The sequence below is a fragment of the Octodon degus genome, unplaced genomic scaffold (assembly GCF_000260255.1).
Source record: "Octodon degus isolate 3935 unplaced genomic scaffold, OctDeg1.0 scaffold00269, whole genome shotgun sequence".
NCBI lineage: Eukaryota > Metazoa > Chordata > Mammalia > Rodentia > Octodontidae > Octodon > Octodon degus.
The window spans coordinates 169,561-195,065 of NW_004524845.1; the positions used below are offsets into that span (position 1 = coordinate 169,561).

The window sequence follows — 25,505 nt, forward strand, 5'->3', positions numbered from 1 at the left end:
AAAAAAAAAAAGTAAAAATAATTATGGGAGGGGCTCAGGTATACCTCAGTGATAGAACATGTGCTTAACAGCCCAGGGAGATAGCTCAGTAGAATAAGCCCTTGCCTGGCAAGTGCAGGGTCTGGAGTTCAATGCCCAGTACTGCAAAAAAGAAAAAAAAGAACATGTGCTTAAGCATTTTAGAGGCTCAAGGTTCCCAGGAGAAAGGGAGGGAGGAAATAATGTAAAAGGAACTTTTTTTTCAGTTACAGAGCAGTGGTAGTCAGAGAGCAGATATCAGTGTGGCTATTGCCTATACTATAGCTGTATTTGATGATGGTGATGGGTAGGTAAATGGTCTCCCAGAAACTCCCCAGGGCTGCTGGCTAAGAGCTCTCCTGAAAACACCTCCTTTGGTACCTACCTGACACTCAGCCTGAGGGGCAGTGGTTGGAACCCTGTGGGTGCTCTGTAAAGTGTATGCAAGTCGAGTGTGAAGGTGAGAGCAGGTGGAAAGCAGAAGTTGGCATAGTGTTCTGCCTTTTAGAATGTGGTTCTTCTAACTCTTAGAAGCTGGTTGGGGACTCTACAGACACTGAACTGCTTCTGCTATCTTTTTTGAATTTAGGAAATCGGGTCACCCAAGGTTAATGCTTGTAAACTGCCCTGGTGCTGTTCTTTGCAGAACTGGGGAAGCATGACATACCCTTTAACCTTCTTCTATGTCAGCCTTATCACATTTAACCTTCCTGACTCTGTGTCATGTAACAACAGTTTGCCCCCACCCCCAATCTCCAAAGCAGAAGTGCTTGTAATAATGATAATAGTGTTGGGTGTTTACTTACCGCTTACTTCATAAGAAGTACATTAAGCATTTTAGCTTTCTAAAGTAGTTAATAATTTTCTCCATCTTGTCATTGAAGAAAGGGACACAGACACACTTAATTTGGCAGGGTTGCTCAGCTTCCAGCGGTGGGGCTAGCATCCACTGTGGGCATTCTGCCTCCAGAGTAGGAACATGCCCTGCGTGCTCCTTCAGTACTCTCATGACTGAAGTGGAGCCCTCGACTGGAGTTTAGGCAATGGTTATGTAGTTCCTTGTTCTACTCCTTAAAGCCCTATTTGCTAAAACTGAATGAATTCACAAGTCACCATATAGTTGCATATATAACTACTTATGTGACAGGGACTTAGGACTTCTTAAACAATTACAGTTGTTTCTTTCCTCTGTATCCCTAATGTTTGTCACTTACAGGTGCCGTACATGTGCTAAATGAATCAATCTCTTATGTACACATAAAGAAGCCAATATTAGGATGACCTATTAGAGGCAAATATAGTTTGGTTTCATAGAACTAGAGATTTTTTCAAGATTTAATTGGAATAAGAATGGAAATATATCACTGCAAGAACATAGAGAGCTTCAAAGTTACGTTTCTATACCAATGAGAGGCTATTGAGAGTCTGGTATTTGGTAGGTACTATTTTGAACAATTGTATAAATTAAGTGTACAACAGGCAAATTTTCTTCTCATGCAAGCTGTGCTCAGTATAAAGCTAGTGATTTAGTTTCTTTTTACAGCAGAGTAAATCCAGGTAAGGTTATTGGTAACTTTCATCTGTAAATCATTGTTGCCACTGAGCCATGATAGAGGATATTCTTTCACTTTTCAAGATAGATGATATTCTAGTCTTATTCTGATTAATTTTAACAAATGCAGAGATGATGCATTGTGGTACTTCTGGTAGTGTTTGTTTCTAAGAAAATAATGATGAGTATAATCATTTTATAGTTACTTATTGTCATCCTTTGTTAATACCTGTAAAATGACAGTGAACCTACCTAGTGTCTGTCCCTCAAGTGAAGGGTTCTCAGCAGCAGAAGCAGACAATAGATATCTGCTCTAGGGGAGGAAAGGTGGTACGGGGGTGCGGCAGGCAAAGGGATTGTGGCCAGGGCTTTCCTCTAGTGTCCACAGGACAACAGCCGCTCATAAAAGGGGAAAATACATTTTTTCTTCCTAAATTGTGAAATCATGATCCTGGCATCTCAGGAAACATAACTTTGTGAGCTGTATACATTTTTTTTGAGCTGTATAAGTTTAGCTGTAGAATGTCACAAATTATAAGATGTACCATGATGTACAGAATAGGAACTGAGTGATAAAAAATATTTAAAAACCCAACTATAAAAGAAATAATGGATATGACCTGTTTCCCTAAAACCTGTTAAAAAAAAATTGTCACACTCATAAAAGTGAAATCAAAACCTGTTTCTGAAAAGTATATAATGTCATATGTTAAAGTGAAAAATATATTATAAAATTATTAAAATATATTAAAGTGAAAAAATAGAAATGAACAATCACTAACAGGAAAATGAATCAGAAACTTGTTTATATATACATAATGGGACAGAACTTTATAGTACAACAACCAAAAGCATAAATACAGCCAAACACTATACAGAGTATGATGATCCTAGAAAATGCAGTATCAAGGGCTGGGATTTAGCTCAGTGGCACAGCACTTCCCTGGCAAACATGAAGTCCTGAGTTTTGATTCCTCATACCCAAGGTGGGAAAAAAATCTGAAGAGCTTGCCTTAAAAGGGAAGGTAGGTATTCAGAAGAGAGTAGTTGCATAGAAATCCATGTAAACTGTTGGTCTTCAGTCAGGCAATAGTTTCATGTATATTGGTTAATATAGTTAATCAGTTCTTCAGAGAAGTAAAACTATACATTCAGATTTTTTTTCTTTAGAGAAATTTGGGGATCAAACTCAGGACCTTGTACTTTCTTTCTTTCTTTTTTTTCCGGAACCAGGGATTGAACTCAGGCCTTTGCACTTGCCAGGGAAGCGCTTATTCCACTGAGCCATCTCCCTGGCCCTAGGACCTTGTACTTTCCAGGCAGGTGCTTGTGCCACTGAGCTATCTTCCCAGCTATGCATGAGTCATTCTAGAGAATCAACTCCCTTCATTTATCTTGTCCTGTTTCTGAATATAGCAAATGTCCCTTATGTTGCAGTCTGACTGAGGAAGTAAATGCAGAGGGAACTCCACCAGATTTTTTTTTTTTTTTTTTTTATAGCTGTCTTTGTACTGTGAGTAGGAAAACCAGTGATGTTGTCCTTCACAGTACTTGGGAAGAATTTGGTTTGCCCCTTTCTAGCACATAACAGGAAAAAAAATCCATGCTGGATTCTCAGTTTCTGTGAAAATTCCCACTTACTAAGAAATCTGAACTAGGGGCCGGGGAGATAGCTCAGTAGAATAAGTACTTGCCTGGCAAGCGCTGGGTCCTGAGTTCAATCCCCGGTACCACAAAAAAAAAAAAAAAGAAAAGAAAAGAAAAGAAACCTGAACTAAATGTCAAAGGGCAAGAGAGTGTGTAAGTGGCAGATCTATTTTGTGAAGCAGTAGGGTGTACATTACCAAAAAAAAAAAAAAAGAAAGAAAGTACCTCTTCAAATCTTGAGTTGAAACTCACATTTAGAAAATTTGATGAAGACCTTACCAGTGTTGGTTTGTTTTGTTCTCCTTCTTCTCTGGGAGGGAAGTGTACTTTGGAGAAAGAGTGGAGGTTGAGCACTGAAGTTGGAGAGTAGAAGAAAATATCATCGTGAGGGCATCTGGACAGAAGCAGCGGGTGGTAACAGGTCTGCCTCTGGCGAATTGTGCAATCCTGGCAGTTGCTTGGCTGGACTTCGGCTTCCTTGTAAGAAACTACCAGTATCTACTTGGCCGTGTTCTTGTAAGGATTTGATGTAGCATTTTTAGAGCACCTAACAGAATACTAGTTCAGTGGTGATAGCTATCTTGAGTAATTTTTCCACAGAGCGTACCAGGACATTGGACCAGACGAGGCAGTGTACTTTGAGAAAAATGTAACTCCTGACTGTGAAATGCAAATCTTGTTTTCTGTGACACAATCAGAAAAGTGTGTGCTCTGTACACAGATGGAACATATATGCAGTATATTTTGGAACCTTTTCCTTGGGTCTGGACTTCCTGTAGGCCTGTAAATTCTGTTTCAAGGCCTCAGACTACATTCGGTCATCCTTACACATTACAAATGCAGTGTGTGCCATTACTAGCCAATGAGATCTAATGAGAAAATAGTTTGGTACAATTTGTAACTAGCATACATATAAGAAAAGAAGTCAAGGTTTCTTAATGCTGCCTTTGTATGCAAAGCTGACATGTTAAGGTGTTAGTAAAGATCCAAATGTAAAAATGGAATGAAGCAACATTTAGAAGTATTTTATTAGCCATATACAAGTAGTGCTGTTTTCATAGTTTTTCTCTCCTTGTCAAAAACTTTCATTGTTTTGGGCTTTCTTGCCTATATCCTCTGTCTGGAAAGAAGATGCTTGGGAGGGATTTAACTTTGAGGGCTGGGGATATAGCTCAGTGGCATAAGCACCTGCCTGGCAAGTGCAAGGTCCTGAGTTCAATCCCCAGTACTGCAAAAATAAATACATAAATAAATATTTTAAAAGGAACATTAGCCAAGTGTTATAGCTTGTAACTAGATGTCCCCCCCAAAGCCACAGGTGGTTGGATTAAGGTTGTGAAGCCAGGATTAAGTGTGTGGTGCTGGGATTAAGTGTGCATTATCATTGCATTAGTCCACTGATTGGTTTGGCACAGTTCTGGGTATGGATAATGGGAAGGACCACCCTCGGGGTGCTACCACCCAAAGGATGGGTAGCCTGGATGAGGATGAAAGGGAGGGACTGCTTTCTGCCTGCTCTGCTTTGCCAGCACTGTTTTTCTTCTGTGATGCTCCTCTGCCATGCCACCCTACCTCAGGACCAGCCAACTATGGACTGAAACCTCTACAAATTGTGAGCCAAACCTTTCCTCCTTTAACTTTGAGTGTCGCTTGTTTTGTCTCAGCAATGAAAATTGGGACTAATACACTAAGAGTTTTATTGAATAACCTAGGTCTTCCTGTTGTGCTGGCATGTTATAATTGTCTCAGGTCTCCTGTTCAGCATTAGTAAGTGCTAGCTGGTTGGTGAAAGGTTGTTTGGGATACTGATTGGAATGTTAACTGGAAGATTCCTGAAGTAAGGAGTTCAGAAGTTTTAAATTGCATCCCATTCTAAGTAATATAACGAAGTCTCACACTTTCCTGTGCCACCCTTGAATTGAGCTGTCTCTCTTCTGATGTACAGCATGGTAGGCATGCCCTCCATTACCAGGTCAGTCATCTCAGTGTGCAGTGCTTATGTTCAGGTGACCTCAGGGGCGCAGCTGTACACTCTTGAATGCCTCCACCTCTCCCTGCTAAGGTTGTGTCACTCATGTCACCACAAGGAGAAAAGATGTTTGTTCACTGCGGTAAGATTTTTTAACTTTTTATTTTATTGATACAATTTAGATACACATAATGACCACATTCATCGTAGGGAATCTGTACCTATATATAATATATGTTGTTGCTTTTTCCCATTCCTTTCTCCTCCCTTCAACTTTTCTTTCTCTGCTTATCTATAAAAGTTTTGTTAAAAAAAAAAAAAGTTTTGTTTCCATTTTTTCTCTCCTGTTCTTTTTTTCATGTCCCTTCTTACCTTCCCCCATCTCCCCATCTTGTTCCCCTTCTCATCTGAACATTTTCTTCCTTTTTTTTTTTTTGTATTGTAGAGAAGGGTCTACGAGGGTGTTCAGGGTCTCACTACTAGATTAGACTCATAGTCATCTGCCTGTTTACAGCCTCCCCAAAGCTGGGATTACAGGCGTGTGCCACCATGCCCAGTCTCAGTTGTCATCTCAGTGCACCCCCGGGATGGGGCCAGCATGGCAGTCCCAAGGTTTGAACCTCCAGCCTCTGCACCTGCTTGCAGGCATTTTAATCTGCCGAGCTATTTGGCCAGCCCATCTTCCTGTTTCCCAGTATCTAATATAAATGTATATTTGGGTCCTTATTTACATTTTCTGCTTCCCACACCAGAGAAACAATTTAATTTTTAAATATGTGAGCCTGATTTATTTTACTTAAAAGTTTGGTCTCAAGATGCCTTCATTTGCCTAGAAATGTTTCATGCTTGTCCTTCTTTACAGCAGAGTAGTATTCCATTTCATAAATGAACCACATCTTCTATAGCCATTCATTGGTTAATAAGCTATTTCCAAGATTCAGTTATTACAATGTGCCACTGTAAAAGTGGGTGTGCATATATCACTGTGGTATGATGCTTGTGATTCTCTTGAGAATATACCAAGAAGGAAACTCTAGTGTTAGTTTTTTAAGGAATCTCCACAGTGGTTGCACCAGTCTACACTCTTACCAGTGCAGTAAGATATATGAAAGAATACATTCTTTTATTTTATAGTATATTGTGATGATTCTGTTTTTATTACTGTTATTCTCCTATAATTTCTACTTAAAAATTAAATGGTATCATAGATATTTAGGTACAATATAGGAAAAAACCATACTTTTGGGTTCATTTGGAACTCTACTTGGTTTCAGGCATCCACTGGGCATCTTGGAACATATCCTCTGCAGACAGCTGGGGCAATCAGAGAGTGTTCAGAATAATTCATGTAGTCATTGCTGGGGGGGTTTGTTTTTGTTTTTGTACCAAGAATTGAACTCAGGGCCTTGTGCTTGCCAGGCAGGTGCTTGTGCCACTGAACTATATTCCCAGCCCATTGCTCTGTATATTAATAGTACACATGGGGGCTGGGGAGATAGCTCAGTGATCTGGGTGCCTGCCTGGCTAGCCACCAAAACTGAGCATGGTGGCACATGCCTATGATCCTAGCACTGGGGAGGCTAAGACAGGAGAATCACTAGAGTTCAAGCTGTGTAGTGAGACCCTGTACCAAATAAACAAATAAAAGACAGCTATCTAGGATTCTATCACAAGTACAGTTAGCCAGGGCTGTTAGAAGTTGTGGTTCTAGAGCTAATATTCAGTATAATTTAAAGGTTTTAATGGGTCACTTTTACTGTGTTTTGAGGTACTGCATGACAGAGTGAAACTACAAGTTATGTTATGTATGTTTTATTGTGTAAGAGGGAAATATGTTCAGTTAGAAAGGAACTGAACTATCATTAAGTGTGACCGTGTCTCTGAAGATGGTGTTCTGCACTGGGATGTGTAAATTATGTTGTCTTCAGGAAGTGTATCCTGTCTCACTCCTGAGACCTGTGCCTGGATCACCACCTGGCATAAGGAGCATCTGCCGCTAGTTATTTGCTGGCTGGCTGGCTGGCTGGATGGATGGATGGATGGATGGATGGATGGCACTGGGTCCACACATAGAATAATGTTGGGAGAAAATTAGATCAAAATAAACAAACCAAGATTATGTTATTTTCCTTGATAATTTACTGGGTTTTCCCTGGTTCTACACCAACATATGTATACAGATAATCTCTGGCCTATGATTTTCAAACTTTGCAGTGGCATGGAAGTGACACACATGCAGGAGAAACTGTGCTTTGAATTTTCAGCCTGGTTATGTGGTATTGGACTCTTGAGATGCTGGGCAGTGACGTGGCCACAAGCACTAGTCAGGACCACAGTGACAAGGGGAATATCAGAAGCCTTCACATGTGCTTCTTGACTTAGGGTGAGGTCATGTCAGGTAAAAACAGCGCAGGTTGAAAGTATCATTAAATACATAATCCACACATATAACACAGTTTGATGTATAGTTCAGAGGTTCATCCCCCAGTACCGCTGCCCCCCAAAGGGCACACCTGTAAATCACAGCACTCTGAGAGGCTGAGACAGGAGGATCACAAGTTGGAGCCTAGCCTGGGTGATTTAGCAACTTAGTGAGCTGATGTCAAAGAAAGAGGGGGTAAGGAAAAAAAGTGAAGGAGGGAGGAAGAAAAGGGAGGAAGGAAGGAAGGAAGGAAGGAAGGAAGGAAGGAAGGAAGGAAACAGACAGACAGACAGACAGGCAGGCAGGCAGGCTGAAAGTGTGGCTTAGTGAAAAGGTCCTGTGCTCAATTTCTAGTACCACACAAACACATACCAAGTCATTTAGTACACCTCATATTCCAAACATAGCTTAGCAATTGTGGAGTAGCAGCTATGCCCTCTATTGTCCCTGTGGGAAGTACCTCCAGAGAGTTATTGGACAGCATAAAATGACCTTAGGAAAGAAACAGAATTCAACATTTTAAATCTAGTTTCATCCAAGTGCACATCACTTTTGTACCATTGTAGAACTGTACATTGAACCATCATAACTCAGGGACTATCTACAATATGTGATTTAACTGTTACCTCTATAGGTTAGGTATATGAAATTCATTCTTGCCGTTTTTGAGATAGGGGTCTCACTTTGTAGTCCAGATTGGTCTTGAACTCACTTTGTAGCCCAAGCAGGCCTCAAACTCAGAGCGATCATCCTGCCTTAGCCTCTTGAGTACTGCGATTATTGGTGTGTGCCACATCAGAATGTTTTGTCTTCTTAGAAGCATTTCCCTCTGACTGCAAAAACTTGGTAACTAGAACAGTATAAAAAAGGAATATGATCACAATCATATTTGATTGTATGGAAATGATTTTACTTTTTTACCTTTAAGAGTTTTTTTTTCTTACTCTGCCCAGTCTTTAAAAAAAAAAAAAGTTCTTTCTACTTTGGAACAGGAAATTGTATATACTTGAGAATAAGATACTGAAATTATAACCTACTGTAGCTTTTCTTAAAATACCACCTTTAGTGTGGTAAAGAATTTAAATAGTTTTGTGTGTGAGGACAAAAGAGGGGAGCACTGTGCTTGATGAGTTGATCTGATGGCCTCTTACCAGCCCTGCTGCTGAATGTTATCTGTGATGAATGAACAATCCTCTCATTACTTAGCCCTGAGCCTCACAGTGGGAATGGATGAGGAGAGTGCATCGTGTTATGTCTGCTCACAGTTTGACTAGCACGGTCTGGAAGTGGGTTGTACAGGATGAGAAGGAGCAGCCTAATTGCTCCCGCAGAAGCAGCATCTAGCAAGCATCCTGGGAGGCTGCCCTGCGTGCAGCCTGGTCACATGGGCCTGGGCTCTTGGTTCAGCTCATTAGTCAGCCATTTTGGTCAACACCCAGCTCACTGCGCACGACCAATCCTGTGGGAACTCAGCATCCCGGCTCGCCGAGCAGACACTGCAAGTGATTTCTGCAGTTTGGATCATTTTATGGCTGAATTGAAAATATAGGTTTATTTCTCATTCATTTTTTTTTCCTTTGGTGTTTTTTCTGCACAAAGAAAGGATTTTTTTTTCACTTATTCATGCCAAGGCCAATTTTTTAAAGCCAGTGAAGGCAGCATTGTCTGTGCAGGATTAGAAGCTCTGCTGAGAGAAAGGGAAGGAAAGATAGAAGGAGTGGACGCTGGGAGAAGACCACCATCATCGTCCTGTTTTCTGCGTGGTAGGAGCTGTAAGAAAGATAGTGCAGAATTGCCTCTCCGAAGTAATTACTTCCATAAGGTGTTTTTCCTTGTGGTGTTTTTAAACCTCCCCACCCTTTTTTGCTTGAAAGCTTTGTTTCAGAGCTTTGGATTGGGGACTTGTGTGTGTGTGTGTGTGTGTGTGTGTGTGTGAGAGAGAGAGAGAGAGAGAGAGAGAGAGAGAGAGAGAGTGTTGTGGTCCCAGCTGAGTCATCATGTCTGCTCTGACGCCTCCGACCGACATGCCAACCCCCACCACTGACAAGATCACACAGGCTGCCATGGAGACCATCTACCTTTGCAAATTCCGAGTGTCCATGGATGGGGAATGGCTCTGCCTGCGCGAGCTGGATGACATCTCACTCACACCTGACCCAGAGCCAACCCACGAAGGTATCACCAGCACCCTCCTTCCTGGGGGTGGGAGGGTGGGGGAGAGGCAGGAAGAGGTGAATTGTTAGCGGTTCGAAAACCCCTGGCCTGCCTCCTCGCACACCAGCCACCCACCTGGCTCACTGGGGTCTTCTTTTAGAAGGAGCTTGTGCCTCTTAGAGGTCTTTGTCTTTAAGACTCCAGAGGGAACATCTGAGGTCATATCACATCTGATCCTGTAGATCATGAACAGCTATTAATGCAGAACGTTAAATCGTCAGAGATGTAGTGATTCTTAACAATAAGACAATATGACTCTAAGTGTAGGGTTGTACTTGATAATTACAGTAGAAATACTAGAGAAGTATCTTATCAGGATATATTATTAAATAAACTGTCAAGTATTTTTTTCTTTTACCAGGAAAATACATAATAGAATACTATCCCTGGTACCAAAATAAAAAAAATAAATAAAATAATTGGGTTAAATTAGAAAGCATTTTTATATTTAGCATTATTCAAATGAGTATTTTATTTTATTTACATTGTCATTATTATTGTTATTTTGTCATTTTGAGAAGGGTCTCACTATGCAGTTCAGGCTGGCCTTAAGCTCACTTTGCAGCCCAAGCTGGTCTCGGATTCACAGTTATCCTCCTGCCTCAGCCTCCTGAGTGCTGGGATTACAGGTGTATGCCACGATACGCAGCCTTAAGTATTTTATTTTTAATACTTGAAGAAGTTAAACATGATTAATGTATGGTAATCCCTTTACATGGACTGTGGGGGGCTCTTTATGAGGTATTTATGCTAATTATTATGACTCATTTGCAGTTTCCACTGTCAGTGTCTTTGAAATCTTTGTGGTCTTACTTTCTCCCAAAACCTTCCCTAAATTGTACAGGGGTTTTTAGCTTCTACTCATAATTCTCTTAATGTTGAGCTGCAAATGGTTTTGTTTTTAATACAGCGGCTTTCTCACCTTACATTTGTTCTCTGCCCGTAAAATAATAAGCATGAAAATGCTTGCCTGTAAAGAGGGATCCTTTATGAACATCTGTCTGCCTGGCACTTAGGCGTATCTGTCAGACAGAGGGCCATGAGGGGAATCACACACATCAGTACAATTAGGAGAGTGATTCCCATCCCTTGCCCTTGGGTTCTAGTCTTATCATGACTCAGACTTTACCCATGAGGTATGGTAAGGACTTTACCTTCCTATTCCAGTGTAGCCTTGAGAACATTTTAGGAGAGGGTTAATGTCACAGAACACACACACAGTGTTTAAGTAGTTTGGAAGACCTTTGGCTCCTTCTGACAGTAGGCTTGTCTGTTGAATAGCTTCCTTCATCAGTGTTTCAGAATATGCACAAGGTTAGAAGCTACCAGGTGAAATCTCATACAATGACAGTACTGTTTGAACAGCCTCCAAAACTTTAAAAAAAATCTTTAGGGAAGAATACACTTTTTTTTTTTTTTTAGAATACACTTTTTAAAGGCTACCAATTTGCAGGGAGGGTATGATGGCTCAAGCCTATAATCCCAGCACTTGGGACAAGAGGATCACGAGCTACATAATGAAACCCTGTCTCAAAAAGTCAAAAAAAAAAAAAAAAAAAAGCTACCAACTTAAAAAGCTTTTGAGGATATAGCTCAACTGCACAGCACATTCCTGGCAAGTGCAAGGTCCTGAGTTTGATTCCCAGTACTACTACTACTACTACTACTAATAATAATAATAAAGCTTTGCTTATTTTGTTTGGGGAAAAAAATCTGTTTGGAGATTTGTGTGATATCAAATATTCTCTTAATTGTAAAATCTAGTTTCTCAGTGTCTCAAAAAAAATTTTTTTTAACGATTCCAATACTTTGAAAATACCTTTATCCTTAAGGTAAGCAGAAGTGGCCTTGTAGTGTTCTTGTAGACATTTATAGTAATGCTATTTGAATTCCTTTTTTTTTTTTTTCTATTTGAATTCTTCACTGACAATTTTAGTTGCCACAGGTCTAAACATAGTCATATGGAAAATTATGAAAGCTACAAACTTAAGCTATAAATGACATATTCTTTGATTTAAGGATTTCAGGCAAATAACTTCCCAAGTCCAATACTTTAATCAACTAGAGAAGATACATACAGAAAAAAATGGAGAAATGCTGTGAATTGAGGGAGTTTGCTTTAAATTGGGCAAAAGAACCAGTTGTTTTAAATGATGAGAAATGAAAAGAATGGAAAAACTTCGAGGGCCATGAAAATGTATGAAACCCTGTGTGGTAATAGTAAGGCAGCCGGGCACAGTAGTGTATGCTTGCAATCTCAGCAATAATGACCTAGGAGACCAAGTGGTGCTCTATGAAGTTGTATTTCCTTATGCCACTGAGTATCTAAATAGTCACTTAGAGCCAAGAGACACTGCTTTAATGTTTGGTTGGTTGGTTTGTTGACTGATTTTTTTTTTTTTTTTCGGAACCAGGGATTGAACTCAGGTCCTTGCACTTGCCAGGGAAGTGTTTATTCCAGAGACATCTCCCCAGCCCTGATTTTGGCTTTTTGAGACAAGACCTTACCATGTATTCCAGGCTGGCCTCACCTCACAGTGATCCTCCTGTGTCAGCCTCCCAGATGCTGAGATTGCAAGCATACACCACTGTGCCTGGCTGCCTTACTATTACCACACTCGGGTTTATAATGTTTGCTGCCACCCAAGAAGCACCATAGGTCATTTGTTCTGGTGAAAAGGAAAAAGATTTATTCTATTTCCTCAGATCTCCATTCACTATATTTAGAAGTGCTGAGGCTTTTGTAGTAATTACGGAAGGGAGAGAAATGTAGTAAGATTAAAAAAAAAAAAAACAAGGAAACTCCCTTTTGCCATTCTTGGCTCCTTCCAGCTTGAGCTAGTGTCCTTCTGGACCAACACTGAGGGGGGTTTTGACACAGTGTTACTTTTCTGTGCATTTCCCACCCTGAGGAGAGGAGAGATAGCCACTTAGTGTCAGCTGAGGATGTCAGAGAAATAGCCACTCTCTGAAAGGAAGAAGTCCTCTCATTGTTAAAGGTCTGTTTGACCCTTTGGTCACATTATCTGGGTGACAGTGGAGGATTTGAGTGAGGCTAAGCATCCATACAGTGGGCAGTGACTATGTCAGCCTCACTTTCCTGAGTGAGCTGCTCCTGATGCTGAACCACAGGGGCTCTACACTGCTTCCTGACTGGTTCTAAAGTAAGAAAGACACCCCCACTCAGTTCCTGTGTGGGGCTCCTGACTGCTCCTCTGGAGGGAGGCAGCTCAGCACAGAGGCCTGTGGTTTCAAGCTGTGCTATGTGATGCAGCACTCCATGGTTCCTGTGGTTCATGGCATAGGCCAGCCTGGCTGCTCTAACCCCAACCTTGCTTGGGTATGAGCTATACACCTGACCATCTCAGTGCCATCTGTAGTCTGTGAGGTGATTGCGCTCTTCTTTGTATACATTCTCTTTTTTTAGGTTGGAGCAACCCCAAAACAGTATTGACTGCAGGTAGATTTCCCATAAAAACAAGAGCAGGGAATAGACCAGAAAAGGCTGGGCCTGTGGAGGAGAACTGTGTACCTGACAGATGAGGGGAATTGGATGGGTGCCCCAACCCAGCAGTTGGGTCCCCTAGGAAGCATGGGTGGAGAGGTGAGGAGCACAAGTGAGGCTGCTTCACAGGCTGTGGCCAGAGATGATCAGGGGCCAGATGAGGAGCCCTTAGGGGTTCAGGTCCACGAGACATGATGTGAGACTCTTGTATGAACTATTGCTCCAGCTGAAGCAGGTGGATCAGAAGGATATCCTAAGGCCCCCAACCACAATGAGTAAACTATCATAGTGAGAGATGACCATCCCAAACTGAAGCACTGAGTGGGCTACGCCAGGGCAGGAGCAGGTGCAGGAGTGGCCAGGCACTGGATGGTGAAGGGGCCAGGCTTTTGGCTTCAGGTCCTGAATGTCTCTAACCAGTAAGGAATGCAGAAGAAAGAAAGTTTTAATCTCTGATGCTAATCTAATACATTAGATTATCTATTAGTTTAGCCTTCCCTGTCCACACCCACATCAACATGATTCAGGCTCAGCCTCTTCACGCTAAATACCTGTTTACATACAGCTTCCTGAAGGAGTTGGACACCCACTCTTGGGAGGGGGCTGGGAGGGAAAGAAGAGTGAGACAGAAAGTGATGGGAGGGACAGAAAGAGTGAGACTCAGGGATTTGAAGGGTAGCTCACTTTCCTTTGGATCTGTTAGCACCATAGGAGCAACCAGGTTTCTATACAATTTATTTTGCTTTTTCTTATTAAAACACACCAAAGCTAGTTGTGGTGATGCATGCTGTTAACTGCAGCACTTGAAATGAGAGATATCATGAGATCCTGAGTTTGAGGCCAGCCTTGTGAGTTCAAGGACAGGCTGAGCCTTACAGTGAGCCCTTGGTGTGAGGTATGGGGTGGGACTCTTCACCTTTGGGATAACTTGGTGATACATTGTGTGAGGTGGGTTGTTGTTGTTGTTTGTTTGTTTTTTTTAGTTTTTGAAGTACAGTGAATTTCAAAGTAAAGGAACTTCCAAAGCACTTTGGAAGATTTAGAGATTATGTGCCCTCTATTTTTCTCAAGAATGGAAGCACAATACCTACTAGATCTTTAACTAGTACAATAGTATCAGAAATTGTACTATTACTGGGATGCTCATGTACATCTGAATTACTTAGAGTAGTATGCTCAAAACAAGTGTATATAACCCAGAATGGGAGAGTAATAAAGACTTTTCCCAGAATCTCTTAGCAAATATGTGTACTTGGACACACATATACGAAGAATGGGCTGGGTGTGGCGTCATCTTTCTGTTATTAAATGTTTAAAAACTCAGTTTACAAGTTTCTTCTGTGAGGTAAACCTATGGCATGCTTGTTACTGTATTTGTCTTAAAAAACAAAAGATGTTAATGTATGAATTATTTTTCCTAAACTAATGCCTCAGTATTCAGATTTAATTGCAGTGTTGGCTCTTTGCAATAAATAAGTGGGTTTTAGATTAGAGTTTGAGTACGAAGACCACCTAATTAGCAATTTGTATGATGAAAAATCTTTTGATATCTTAAAGAGAATCTTTTCTTGTCAGGGGAAGTTTTGAGACAAGTTCTCACTATGTAGTCCAGGTTGGCTTTGAACCCATGGCAATCCTCCTGCCTCAGCCTCCTGAGTACTGGGATTACAGGTCTGTGGCACCACACCCAGCAGACCCATTTTAATAAATACACAAGGAAACAATTATTGACTGGGCATAGTGGCACGCACCTATAATTCCAGCATTCAAGAGGCTGAGACAGAAGGATTGCCAGGAATTCAAGGCCAGCCTGAACTGTATGGTAAGAACTTGTCTCAAGAAACTTGCCCCTCTACACGCCCCCCCCAAAAAAAACTGGGTCTCAGCTAGATTTTTGTGTGCATGTGCACACTGTATCCTCAACCTATATTGGATTTTTATTAGACTTTTTTGTGACTATAAGAGGATATTCTTCATGGAGAATTAGAAGTTTCTAAACAGAATTTTAGCACAAAATACAAAATTATCACCATGAGGAATATATGCTAGATACCTAGTGATTCTGATTAGACTGGGTGAATATTAGGGGTAGATGTAGCTCAATAGTAGAATATGCCTAGCATGAATGAAGCACTTCAAAAAAGTGGAGTGGACACATCCAGCTCTTTGTTACTGTCAGTATAGGTGTATATATAAAACAGGTTGTTGCCCTGAAGAGGCTGACTTGGCTATGGGTGCATTCAACTATAATGATCATTAATTTAGAGAGCATTTAGAGTGCTAATTTAAAAAGCATAGATTTCATATGGGATCTGGATTCAGCTCCTTGCTCCACCCCTCAGTAGCCATGTGGCCTTGTGCAAGGTTGCTAAATCACTCCCTGCCTGAGTTCTGCTCTTAACTGATGATTATTAGGGTTACTACTGGTGTGTTAGGAGGGTTGAGTGAGATAATTTAAAGCACCCCAAACAGCAGTTCATCAGGTTGGTGGTTATGAAGCATAGTTGCAGCTACAAAGGCTTAAATCATGTCCTTAATGTATTACCATTTAACTTCTACTTCTATTTTTATATCATTTGTAACTATGTTGCCTATCAGACTGAGAGCGAACACTAGCGGCTTAAAGTTAAATTTCAGCATTCCCCTTTCTTGTACCTCAGCTTCATACAGTAAAATACACCATTTCCAAGGCCACTACACTTTTTTTTTTTTTTTAATACCAGGAATTGAACTCAAAACCTCATGCTTGCCTGGCAGGTGCTGTGCCACTGAGCTATATCCCTGACTCCATCAAGACTGCTGTAAACTTTGAGTTAGAAAACTTCCTTCTCAAATATAGATGATAAGAAACACTCTATGAGAAAAATGACATATTGGATGGGCATGCTGGGAAAGAAGCATTTGCGAGCTGGTGAGATGGCTCAGCGGTCTAAAGCACCTACTTAGAACAAGCTAAGCAAAGCACGGGACCGCAGTTCAATCCCCCAGCACCACATGCCAGCCAGCCCCGCCCCCTGGTGGGCTGAGCTGGCCACACACACACACACACACACACACACACACTAAATAAATAAATAAAATTAAAAAAAAAAAAAAAAAGAAAGAAGCATTTGCCTGGTCTCCCTCAGGGTTCTTATGGATGACTGCTAGTGTTGGCAGAACCTACACAGGGTCAGTGCACAGCTGCTGCTTCTGCAGTTGCCTTTGGTTTGGTGCCCATGTCTACATCTGGCATCTATACTGTTATCTGTTTTGTTTTGTTGTGTTTTGTTTTTTTTGTGGAACCAGGGATTGAACTCAGGCCCTTGCGCTTGCCAGGGACGCGCTTATTCCACTGAGCCATCTCCCCGGTCCTATACTGTTATTTGTGAAGAAAAGTGCACATGAACTCCCAGAGTGTAGTCCTGATAGTGCACCACATGCAAGGGCTATGTGTGGCCCTGTGAGTTGCTCGGAACACATGGGCCATATTTTGGTACAGAGTCCAGTCCTAACAGCTAAGAGCTAAACAGCTATTTATCCACACATTCACGGTACTCCATGCAGTCACAGTCATGTCAGAATCTGCTGTAAACCAGATGTGATCTGCATTAGTCTGTAATCAGCTGGCTCCCAGGCAGGGTGGCATTCCAGAAGAGAAAGTAGTTCAGTCAGAAGTCTCCATGGCCACCCTCCTAAAAAATGTATTCGAGTTGTCTGGGCAGAAGTATACATGACTACACAGAAAACAGAAGGTAGCAAGCAGTAAAGTAGCAAAGAAACAAGAAACAAATTATTGTCCTGTGTATTTTATTCAGGTACCACCCTAAGGCTAGGTAGACTCACACCCAGAGTGGCCACCCTTAATCCTAGCATCAGACCATGAGTCAGTCCCAGCATTACATACTCTAGATACATACAACCACCTCCCAAAAGCTCCACCTGTGAGCACAAGAGGCTTTGGGGGAGCATCTAGATACAAACCATAACACTTAGTATCTATGATTCTAAAAATTATCTATAAACTTTTCTATTTATGCATGTTTTGCTGGCAGAAAAAGCCCTGTTATCCATTGAACCTTCTAAGAAAAAGTAAGCACTTTATTCAGCATTTATTATCCCACTTTGTACCTAACTCTCTTGTCATTAGTGGGGCTACAGTGAGCCAGCTAGCTCAGCCGTGTGTGTTTTCTGATACTGTGAAGTATGGAGTGGAGTAAGAGAGCTTCAGAAAGTTAAAATAGCAATCACTGTGGTATAGAGGTTTCTGCGTGAGGAGAGTCTGCAGGCCTGATAGGAGGAAAAGGAATCTGTGTGTGGTAAAGGGAAGCTAGGGAGACTTCTGACTGAACTCATGCTTTGAGCCAAGACCTAAAAGATTTGAGTCATCTGGCCAGAAACTAGGGCCAAAGCTTGAAGGGAGGACAAACATTTGCTGTAACTAGAAGATTTTCAGTGTATATTTCTAGCCCCTTTCCAAATTTTCCTTCCAGTAATTTTTCATATTTCTTCTAAGAAATATTAACAAGACAACATGCGCCACTTGGACAAAATATTAGGAGTGGTGAGGAAATAGCATATTTTTTCTCTTATTGTACAGAACATTAATTTTTTTAACATTAAAAAATTTGAAAGGTAGCAGTGAATAAGTTCATGCTACATATGGATTTGCTTCTATAGTTTAATTAATATATTTAAGTATATGTTAATTTAATAGTTCTTTCAAATAATACTCAGTTAAGATCTGCTTTCCCTTCAATAATAGAAAAATAAGACAGCTCTTAGTTCTTTTGTTTGTTTCTTTTTTTGATACTATGTTTTAAGCCCAGGACTTTGTGTGGAGTAGGCAGGTGCCTACTGAGTATATTCCCAGCCCTCTTTTTATTTTTTAATTTTGAGACATGTCTCACCAAGTGATCCATGCTGACCTCAAATTTGGGGTCCTCCTATCTCAGGTTCTCAAGTAATAAGGTAGGTATATACCACCACACCTGACAGGACAACTCTTAATATTGCTGAGTCTCATAAGTATGCAAATCCATGATTAGACTTCGAGGGAACAAACAGGTGGACTTGGTGAGCTTAGAAACACTTGTGTAGAGCCAAGGATGTTGCTCAGCAGCATAACTGCCTGCCTGGCAAACACAAGGCCCCAAGTTCAATCCCTGGTACTGAAGAAAAAAAAAAGAGAGACAGACAGACGGACAGACATAGAGAAACAGCAAAACAGATTTTTCCCCAAATGGCTCCTACATAGGTATTTTTAATCATAATTAAATATTCTCAAAAGTTCTGTCTGTGTTGAAAAATAATAAGATATTTGAAGTAAGTATATTTAATGTATTTTATTTTACCAGTCATAGACTTAATATTTGCATTATAAAAATCAGAGAATACAAAAAAATATGAACTATAAAATGATGTAGTTCACCAAAAATTCTGTGAAGACTTACCCAGATTCTTTGTAAATGTACAAGCACAAAGTTCACTCCCAAACACAGTTTTATGTATGGAAAATCCTGCCACAGCTGTGCTGTATGAGCTTTTGTCTTTCTACAATACCTTTCCACATCAGTAAGGAGAACTTGCTGTCACTTTAATGTTCAGTTGGTTGGATGTACAGCACCTTCTCTTTGAATAGTGGTGTATTATAGATATTTAGGTCATAATTTTTTTTTTTACCAGTTTTGGTACATCACTGGACAGTTGTGGACATTTTATCAAATTTCATTTTTGAAAAAAAATTTCTAGGCTAATTAAGGCTTAATTTTTGTACATATTGCCAACATGGTTTAAATATTTCTTTTTTTTTTTTTTTTTTTTTACACTTCCTAGCACAGAGCCAGATGTGGTGTATGCCTGTGAACTCAGCACTTAGTAGGCTGAGGCAGGAGCATTGCTGTGAGTTCAAAGTCAACCTGGACTATATAGGGACAACCCTGTCTAGAAGGGAAGGGAAGGGAAGGGAATATGATGAATTCTCACATTGCTACAATTGATTGGATTTTCTATACTGCATTAAAATTTCCAACTGATAGATGTGGTTTTTAAGACCATCCTGCATCTATATGCTACATGATAATATTTATTTAAAGTGTTTTTTTTTTAAGAATCCTAAGAGTGCCCTAAGAATTATACAAGTGCTATAGATGATTGCATGCCCAGGAAAGAGCAAGCATTGTGATCCTATGCTGAGCACCTCCAGAGGAGACAGTACCCTAAGCATTTCCAGTGCCCAGTGATAAAGGAGCAAACTAGACTCCATCCCAAGACTACCCCTGCTTCCTCTTTCTTCACCAACAGAGACATACATGGGAAGGCTAAGTCACTAGTCAGACTGAAGTCTGTTGGGAGCCACTAAAGCTCAAAATGGACCACATGTAAGAAGGCAAGATGAAGCCTCACTGCCTAAAGCAGTCAAGCTACCTCAGTGTTGAGTAAAACATCCTGCTTGGACATTGTTGGCTTTAGTGGCTAGGCAATTTTTTGTCTAGTAACTTTCCAAAGGTGTAAATAAATGCCTCTACTGTTGTTCTTCAAAGAAAAAAAAAAAAAAAAAAAAGTGCCCTAAGAGAAGAGACTGAGTTTTATATAACACGTGCCATGAGAAATGTCGTCCTTTCTATGATAGCTAGCTGGCTGAGATGAACAACTCCCAGACCTTTTTCCCCTAGTGGTGTAAACTTAGGTGTGTGAAGATGTGCCCTGTTTCCTTAGAGATGCCCTAGATGCCTAGCCCTGCAGGTTATAGCTTCCTAGCATAGCCGTCCAGGTGGGGTGTGGCCCAGCCCATTCCTGCTCCCTTTACCCTGCCCCACAGGCTGCCCTCTCTGGATTCTAGTGCCCAGGCCCAGACCCCTTTGTCTCACCCGTACCCCTTCTTATGGGATGTCAATGTCCAGGCACACTCCCCTATGATTCCTGGTGACTTACCTTCCCCAGGACTATTTGTCATTCTTTGCTGGTATTTTTGTTTTGTATGCTATGGAGAAATGATTGACCTTGAGCTAAATTACTGGTTTATCAGAATAGGACTTCTTAGCATTAATGAAACTTAATAGAATAATTCCTTTGTTAATATATAGTTAAATTACCAAGCTAATTGTATTATTCATTTAAAGGTACCTCAGCTGTTAAACTTATCATTTGATCTACCTAATTTGTCTTATTTTTCCCCTGTGCTTAGTATTTAGCTTATTTTTAAAAAATCTTTTATTTATTTGGTACAAGGTCCTGCTATGCAGCTTGGACTCATAGTGATCCTCCTGTCACAGCCTCCCCAGGGATGTGCCCATGTGCCACCACACCTGGTTTTGGCGGCTGGCTTGGCATCAGGGGCCAGCACAGCATGTGGTACCAGGGATCGAACCTAGATCCTTGCATTTGCCAGGCAGGTGCTTAGACCACTGAGCTATCTCCCCAGCCCCGTTTAGCTTATTTTTAAAAATCCCATTCACTGTTATTTTCTTTGAATTATTATGACAAATATAAAAATCCAGTCGGTAGCCAAACTAAAACACGCAGCATACTTTGGTTTCTTGCAGGCCAAAGTTGACACTGAATGCCTGTGACATGCTAACTACTTTAAATTTGTTCTTACTTTCACAACAGACATTTGAGGAGTTGCGATGTTAGTATGTGAGGCTTTCGGAAGTCATTTCCCTAGGAACTGAGTACACTTCTGAAAATTATCACTCTAAATCCAAGGCTGTCCCCTTGAGGAAACAAAATACCTCTCAGGCCTTGCAAAATTTGACTCTAGAAAGGGTTGACTCTAGAAAGACTGCTAGTGAACAGCTGTATTGAGAGGAAGAAAGTTTGTACAGCTACACTTAAATTATCAAAGCAAAAGCCCACGCTCTTCCACCAGATCATGCTGCTCCCCTGCTGAATTGCCGTGTGCCTTTAGAGAAAATAGTTGATAGCACTCCCTGACTACACAGTTGTGTCATTGTGAACTAAGGACACAATTCAGAGCTGTGTCATTAGTTTGCTGGTTTGTTTCTCTTAGACCTGAAACAGATTGATGACCAGAACCCTTGTGCACTTGTAGTCTATGTTCACATGAATTTTAAAAATAAAAGAGTACTAAGTTTTGTGGAGCACACTGTCAACCAGTGTGTTTGGAGCAGTGGTCAGGGTGCCTCATTCCAATGCCAAGAACCATACCCCTCTCTTGGTAAGTTAGTGTTTTCAGGCAGAACTCAGGCTGTTTAGTTAAGGTAACTTTGCAAATGCTTATTTATCATGTGCTTTCCACCAGTAATACTCATCTGGCACAATTCTGATTTGCGCAATTTGGAATTAAGAATGCTATATACTAATCCTGACCTGACTTCTGGGTTAGTGGCCTTTCAGGTTGGTCCTGTCTGTAATTTGGGAATGTGTGTTATTATGATACAAACTAATGTTATTATAGTTCTACAGACCAAACAAAACAGGGTCAAGGCAAAAAATACTAACTTTGCAACAATGAAAAGTGCCAGGGAAGAGACCAGTGTTGGGTGTTACTCTCATCCCCTTCACTGACAAGTATACTTAACATTGTTACTGTTATTTTAACAATTAGAGCATATTCCAAAGGTACAGTTTTTTGTTTATTTTTTGTAATTCAATACTGGAGGTTGAACCTAATGCCTGGAGGCTGAAAATAGTATCCTCAGCTTTTTTTTTTTTTTTTTTAAACATTGTACAAGTTTAGACTGACTCTTATTCTGTTATTATTTATGAGACTGATTTCTATGCTCTCAGTCACAAGAGGGAATAATGTAAAGTACTACAAATAAGAATTCCAGAATGTCCAAAACTTGTAGTACAAAAACAGCTCTTTGTTTTCATTTTGAGACAGGGTTTCACTGCATGGCCCAGGCTGGATTTGAATTTGTAGTCCACTTGCCTCAGCTTTCCAGAGTACTAGGATTATAGTCATGAACCACCATGCTCACTGAAGGACAGTTTTAAAAAGTATTTTATTAAAACCATCTTTGAGATTATGAAAAAATAAATGGCATGGTACTTATTCTTTTGGGGGACAGGAGTTACTGAGGATTTAAATCGAGGCATCACACATGCTTGACATACATTCTGCCACTGTTAGCCACACCCAAAGCCCTGGTATCCAACCTTTATTACAATAAAACGCTAAGATGCCAAATTGAAGAGAACAACTTTAAAAGGAAAAGACAGGGCCAAGGAGACAACTTGTTACTCTAAGCACCTTCCTGGCAAGCACAAGGACGCGGGTTCGATCTCCATTACATTCTGTGCCAGCCCAGTGCCAAGCCAGCCACTGAAATTGGGCATGGTAGTACATGCCTGTAATCCCAGTGCTAGGGAGGCTGAGACAGGAGATCACAAGTTCTAGCTGCATAGCAAGACCCTATACCAAATTAATAAAAGATTTTAAAAATTGAAAGGAAAAGACAGCCTTTTTACCTTTCTGGGAAAAGAACATCTCTTAAATATTCAAACACTTAAAACTTAAAAGGAAACAGAAAATGTATCCAGTAGAAACAGAAAAGTACTCTAAATGGAACATGCCAAAGAGATAGTTGGAGACCTCTGGTATCCACCATACTTCTTACTTAGAAATTCTCTCCCTAAATTTTCTCAAGTCTTATCGGGGTTGATTGGTTGGTTGGTTGGTTGGTTGGTTGGTTTTCCCAGTACTGGCAGTTGAACCCAGGGGTGCTCAACCACTGAGCTATAGCTCCAGTCCTTTTTGCTTTTCTTTTTTTCACTTTGAGACAAGTTTCTGCGTTGTCTAAGTAGGATGCGAATTAATAGTTCCCCTGCCTCAATCTTCCTCAGAGTTGGGATTACTGGTATACATCGCCGTACCCAGCTTGAAAGATTTTTATACATTATTTTGTTTTAGTAAAGTCAGTTTTTTCTTTATTAGGTGACAACTGTAATTTCTATTTTAATAAAATAAGAACTGAGACAGTATATTCATTCTCCTAGCTTGCAGAGTGATATAGGAAGTCTGTAGGGGAGCTAAAGTAGATGATTAAACTAATACAACTTAAGGTATCTGTGACCCAACATTGCAAAGATAAGCAGCCTATTCTATTATGAAGAGGTTACATATATGCAAAGCACTGCTTTACTATAAAAAAAAAAGCTATCCAACCGTTAGAGTATGCTTTTTCTATGTGAGACACCTTAAAAGTGCTTTAAATATCTATAATTCCTTTTTTTGGGGGGGGCAGGACTGGGGATTGAACTTTCAGTACCTTATGCATACTGGGCAAGCACTGTATCAATGAGGTACATCCCCAGCCCCCACTTTTTTTTTAATCTCAAAAACTAAAAGCATTCTTCATGTATATGCCTGGATATTTTTGATGATACAACATGGCAAGAATTTACAGATGTTTATAGTCTCTATCCTATTTAAACATATATTTATTTCCTGTAGAAATGATAATATGCTTAATTATATAGCCTTAGTCAGATCCTCCTAGTTCTACACCTGGCTTTATTAAATTTTAAGTGATTTATTTTGTATTTTTGTATATCTTTAAAGCAATATATTTTGCATAAGGGAGGGGCAGTAGGGAGGAGTTGAAAATATTTAGTTTTTCTTGTTATTTTGTCATAATATTTTTTTCTGGGTCTAAGAAATATTGCATTTATCACCTTTACTAAAGTGATCAAAATAAATGTCCAATGACCTTAATGTTGTGTATGCTTAGAATACAAAGAACCAAATTTGGTTTCAAAAGAAAAAGAGAACTCTGTGTTACTTTTCATGGGACATGTATCCTTGTTTCTTTTTATTGGAAATTTTGAAACAATCTTAGCTGTGAAACAGTAACCCTAGTTGGCCTCTGCTTAGTGGGTGTATTTGCAATCCTTTGATTGTGCTAACCTTTGTTAAACAGAAGGAGCCCTAGGCACCTCCTTTTCAGTTATCCTTTTGGAAATCATATTTTTAACAGCACTTTTCCTTTTTGGCTTGCATGACATTTTCTTTCTTTTCCTTTCCTTTTGCCGTTTGCAAAGACTCTTGGGAGGATTTGACAGATTTGGTGGAGCAAATGCGCGATGATGCAGAAGGTGCGTGCCACACCAACATCCTTCAGCTTTGTTTGCTTTTTCTTTTCTTTTTAATTTTGTAACCACCCTTTATTTTCTGTAAGAAGGTGTATCAGATTTAGGTTTTATTTCCCATGGCAGAAACTGGGAATCTTTATGCTTATGGTTCCAAGTAAAATACGTGCAAATATATTTACATTTTATATTTAGGATATCTGTTAAATAACATATTTAAAAGACAGAACACATTGAGTTTTCCTATGGCTTATTTTTCATTTGTTTGTTGGGAAAGTGTGAGTATATGTGGAGAGGATAGATATGCACAGTTTTGAAGCACTCAGAAACAGATCCTAAGGGGCCAGGGAGATGGCTCAGTAGAATAAACGCTTCCCTGCCAGCACAAGGGTCTGAGTTCAATCCCCATTTCCGCCAAAAAACCCCAGCTCCTAGGAATCTAAAGTATTTGGTATGGAATGTTGTTCTGATGTTTAGATTTGCATAGCATTAAACTCCTGCAGCTAGGAAGACAGGTGTGCACCACCAACCACAGCAAACCAGTAGTTATTTCTTCTGCAGTCATGGCCGGTAACCTTAGGCAGCTCAGAGGGATTTGCACAGTTTATACTAAAAACACAAAAATTGAAATTCTAGTCTTATCTTCCTGTGACATTTTGCTTTCCTGTCATCACTGAGGCACTGTGGGGTCTGCAAGCTTTGGTGCACTACCTGCACATACATGTCTACTGCTCTGCCCAGGCAGCACTTGCCTGACCCCCAGCAATCTTCCTCTTCACTCTACTCCCAATTGTATATGCCTCCTCACAAGTTCCTCCCACACCTGCATCGCCTGCCCAGTGACAGGAGTGCCACAAAGCACTGTACCAGCTTCGTCCTCTGCTTTTCCATCTATGCAGCTACCTGTCTCCTCAAATTCTGTGTGTATATCCCTCTAGTCAGAGTGTAAACCCTGTGAGAGCAGAGCTTGTCTTGAACTTGTTGGCTCTCTCTTCAGACCTTGCTAGTACATTAGCTGTTGTTATCTTTATAATCTCCCAGGTAGCATCAGGCTGAAGGCTTTAATTCCTTCGATACCGTAGATACTGAGGAAAAATGCTACATAAAATATATGTCCTTCCTGTAGAAGAAGAAGAAGAAGAAG

General features: G+C 40.4%; 1 protein-coding gene across 11 annotated transcripts in view; it reads left to right on the top strand.

Annotated features, from left to right (window-relative positions):
- The window catches only part of Rufy3 (RUN and FYVE domain containing 3), a 93,881-nt gene that overhangs the window by 8,632 nt on the left and 59,744 nt on the right, over positions 1-25,505 (top strand). Inside the window, exons 1-3 of one of the 11 annotated variants that reach the window (XM_023706776.1) lie at positions 4,563-4,575; positions 9,550-9,783; positions 24,314-24,367. The exons of 6 other annotated variants lie outside the window; for them this stretch is intronic. In XM_023706776.1, the coding sequence (XP_023562544.1) occupies positions 9,606-9,783; positions 24,314-24,367 (232 nt within the window). In that variant the 5' untranslated portion in view covers positions 4,563-4,575; positions 9,550-9,605. Of the gene's footprint in view, positions 1-4,562; positions 4,576-8,972; positions 9,784-24,313; positions 24,368-25,505 lie in introns of those variants that run through there. 4 more of the 11 variants (XM_023706775.1, XM_004646541.2, XM_023706777.1 and 1 more) reach the window with 4 other exon arrangements.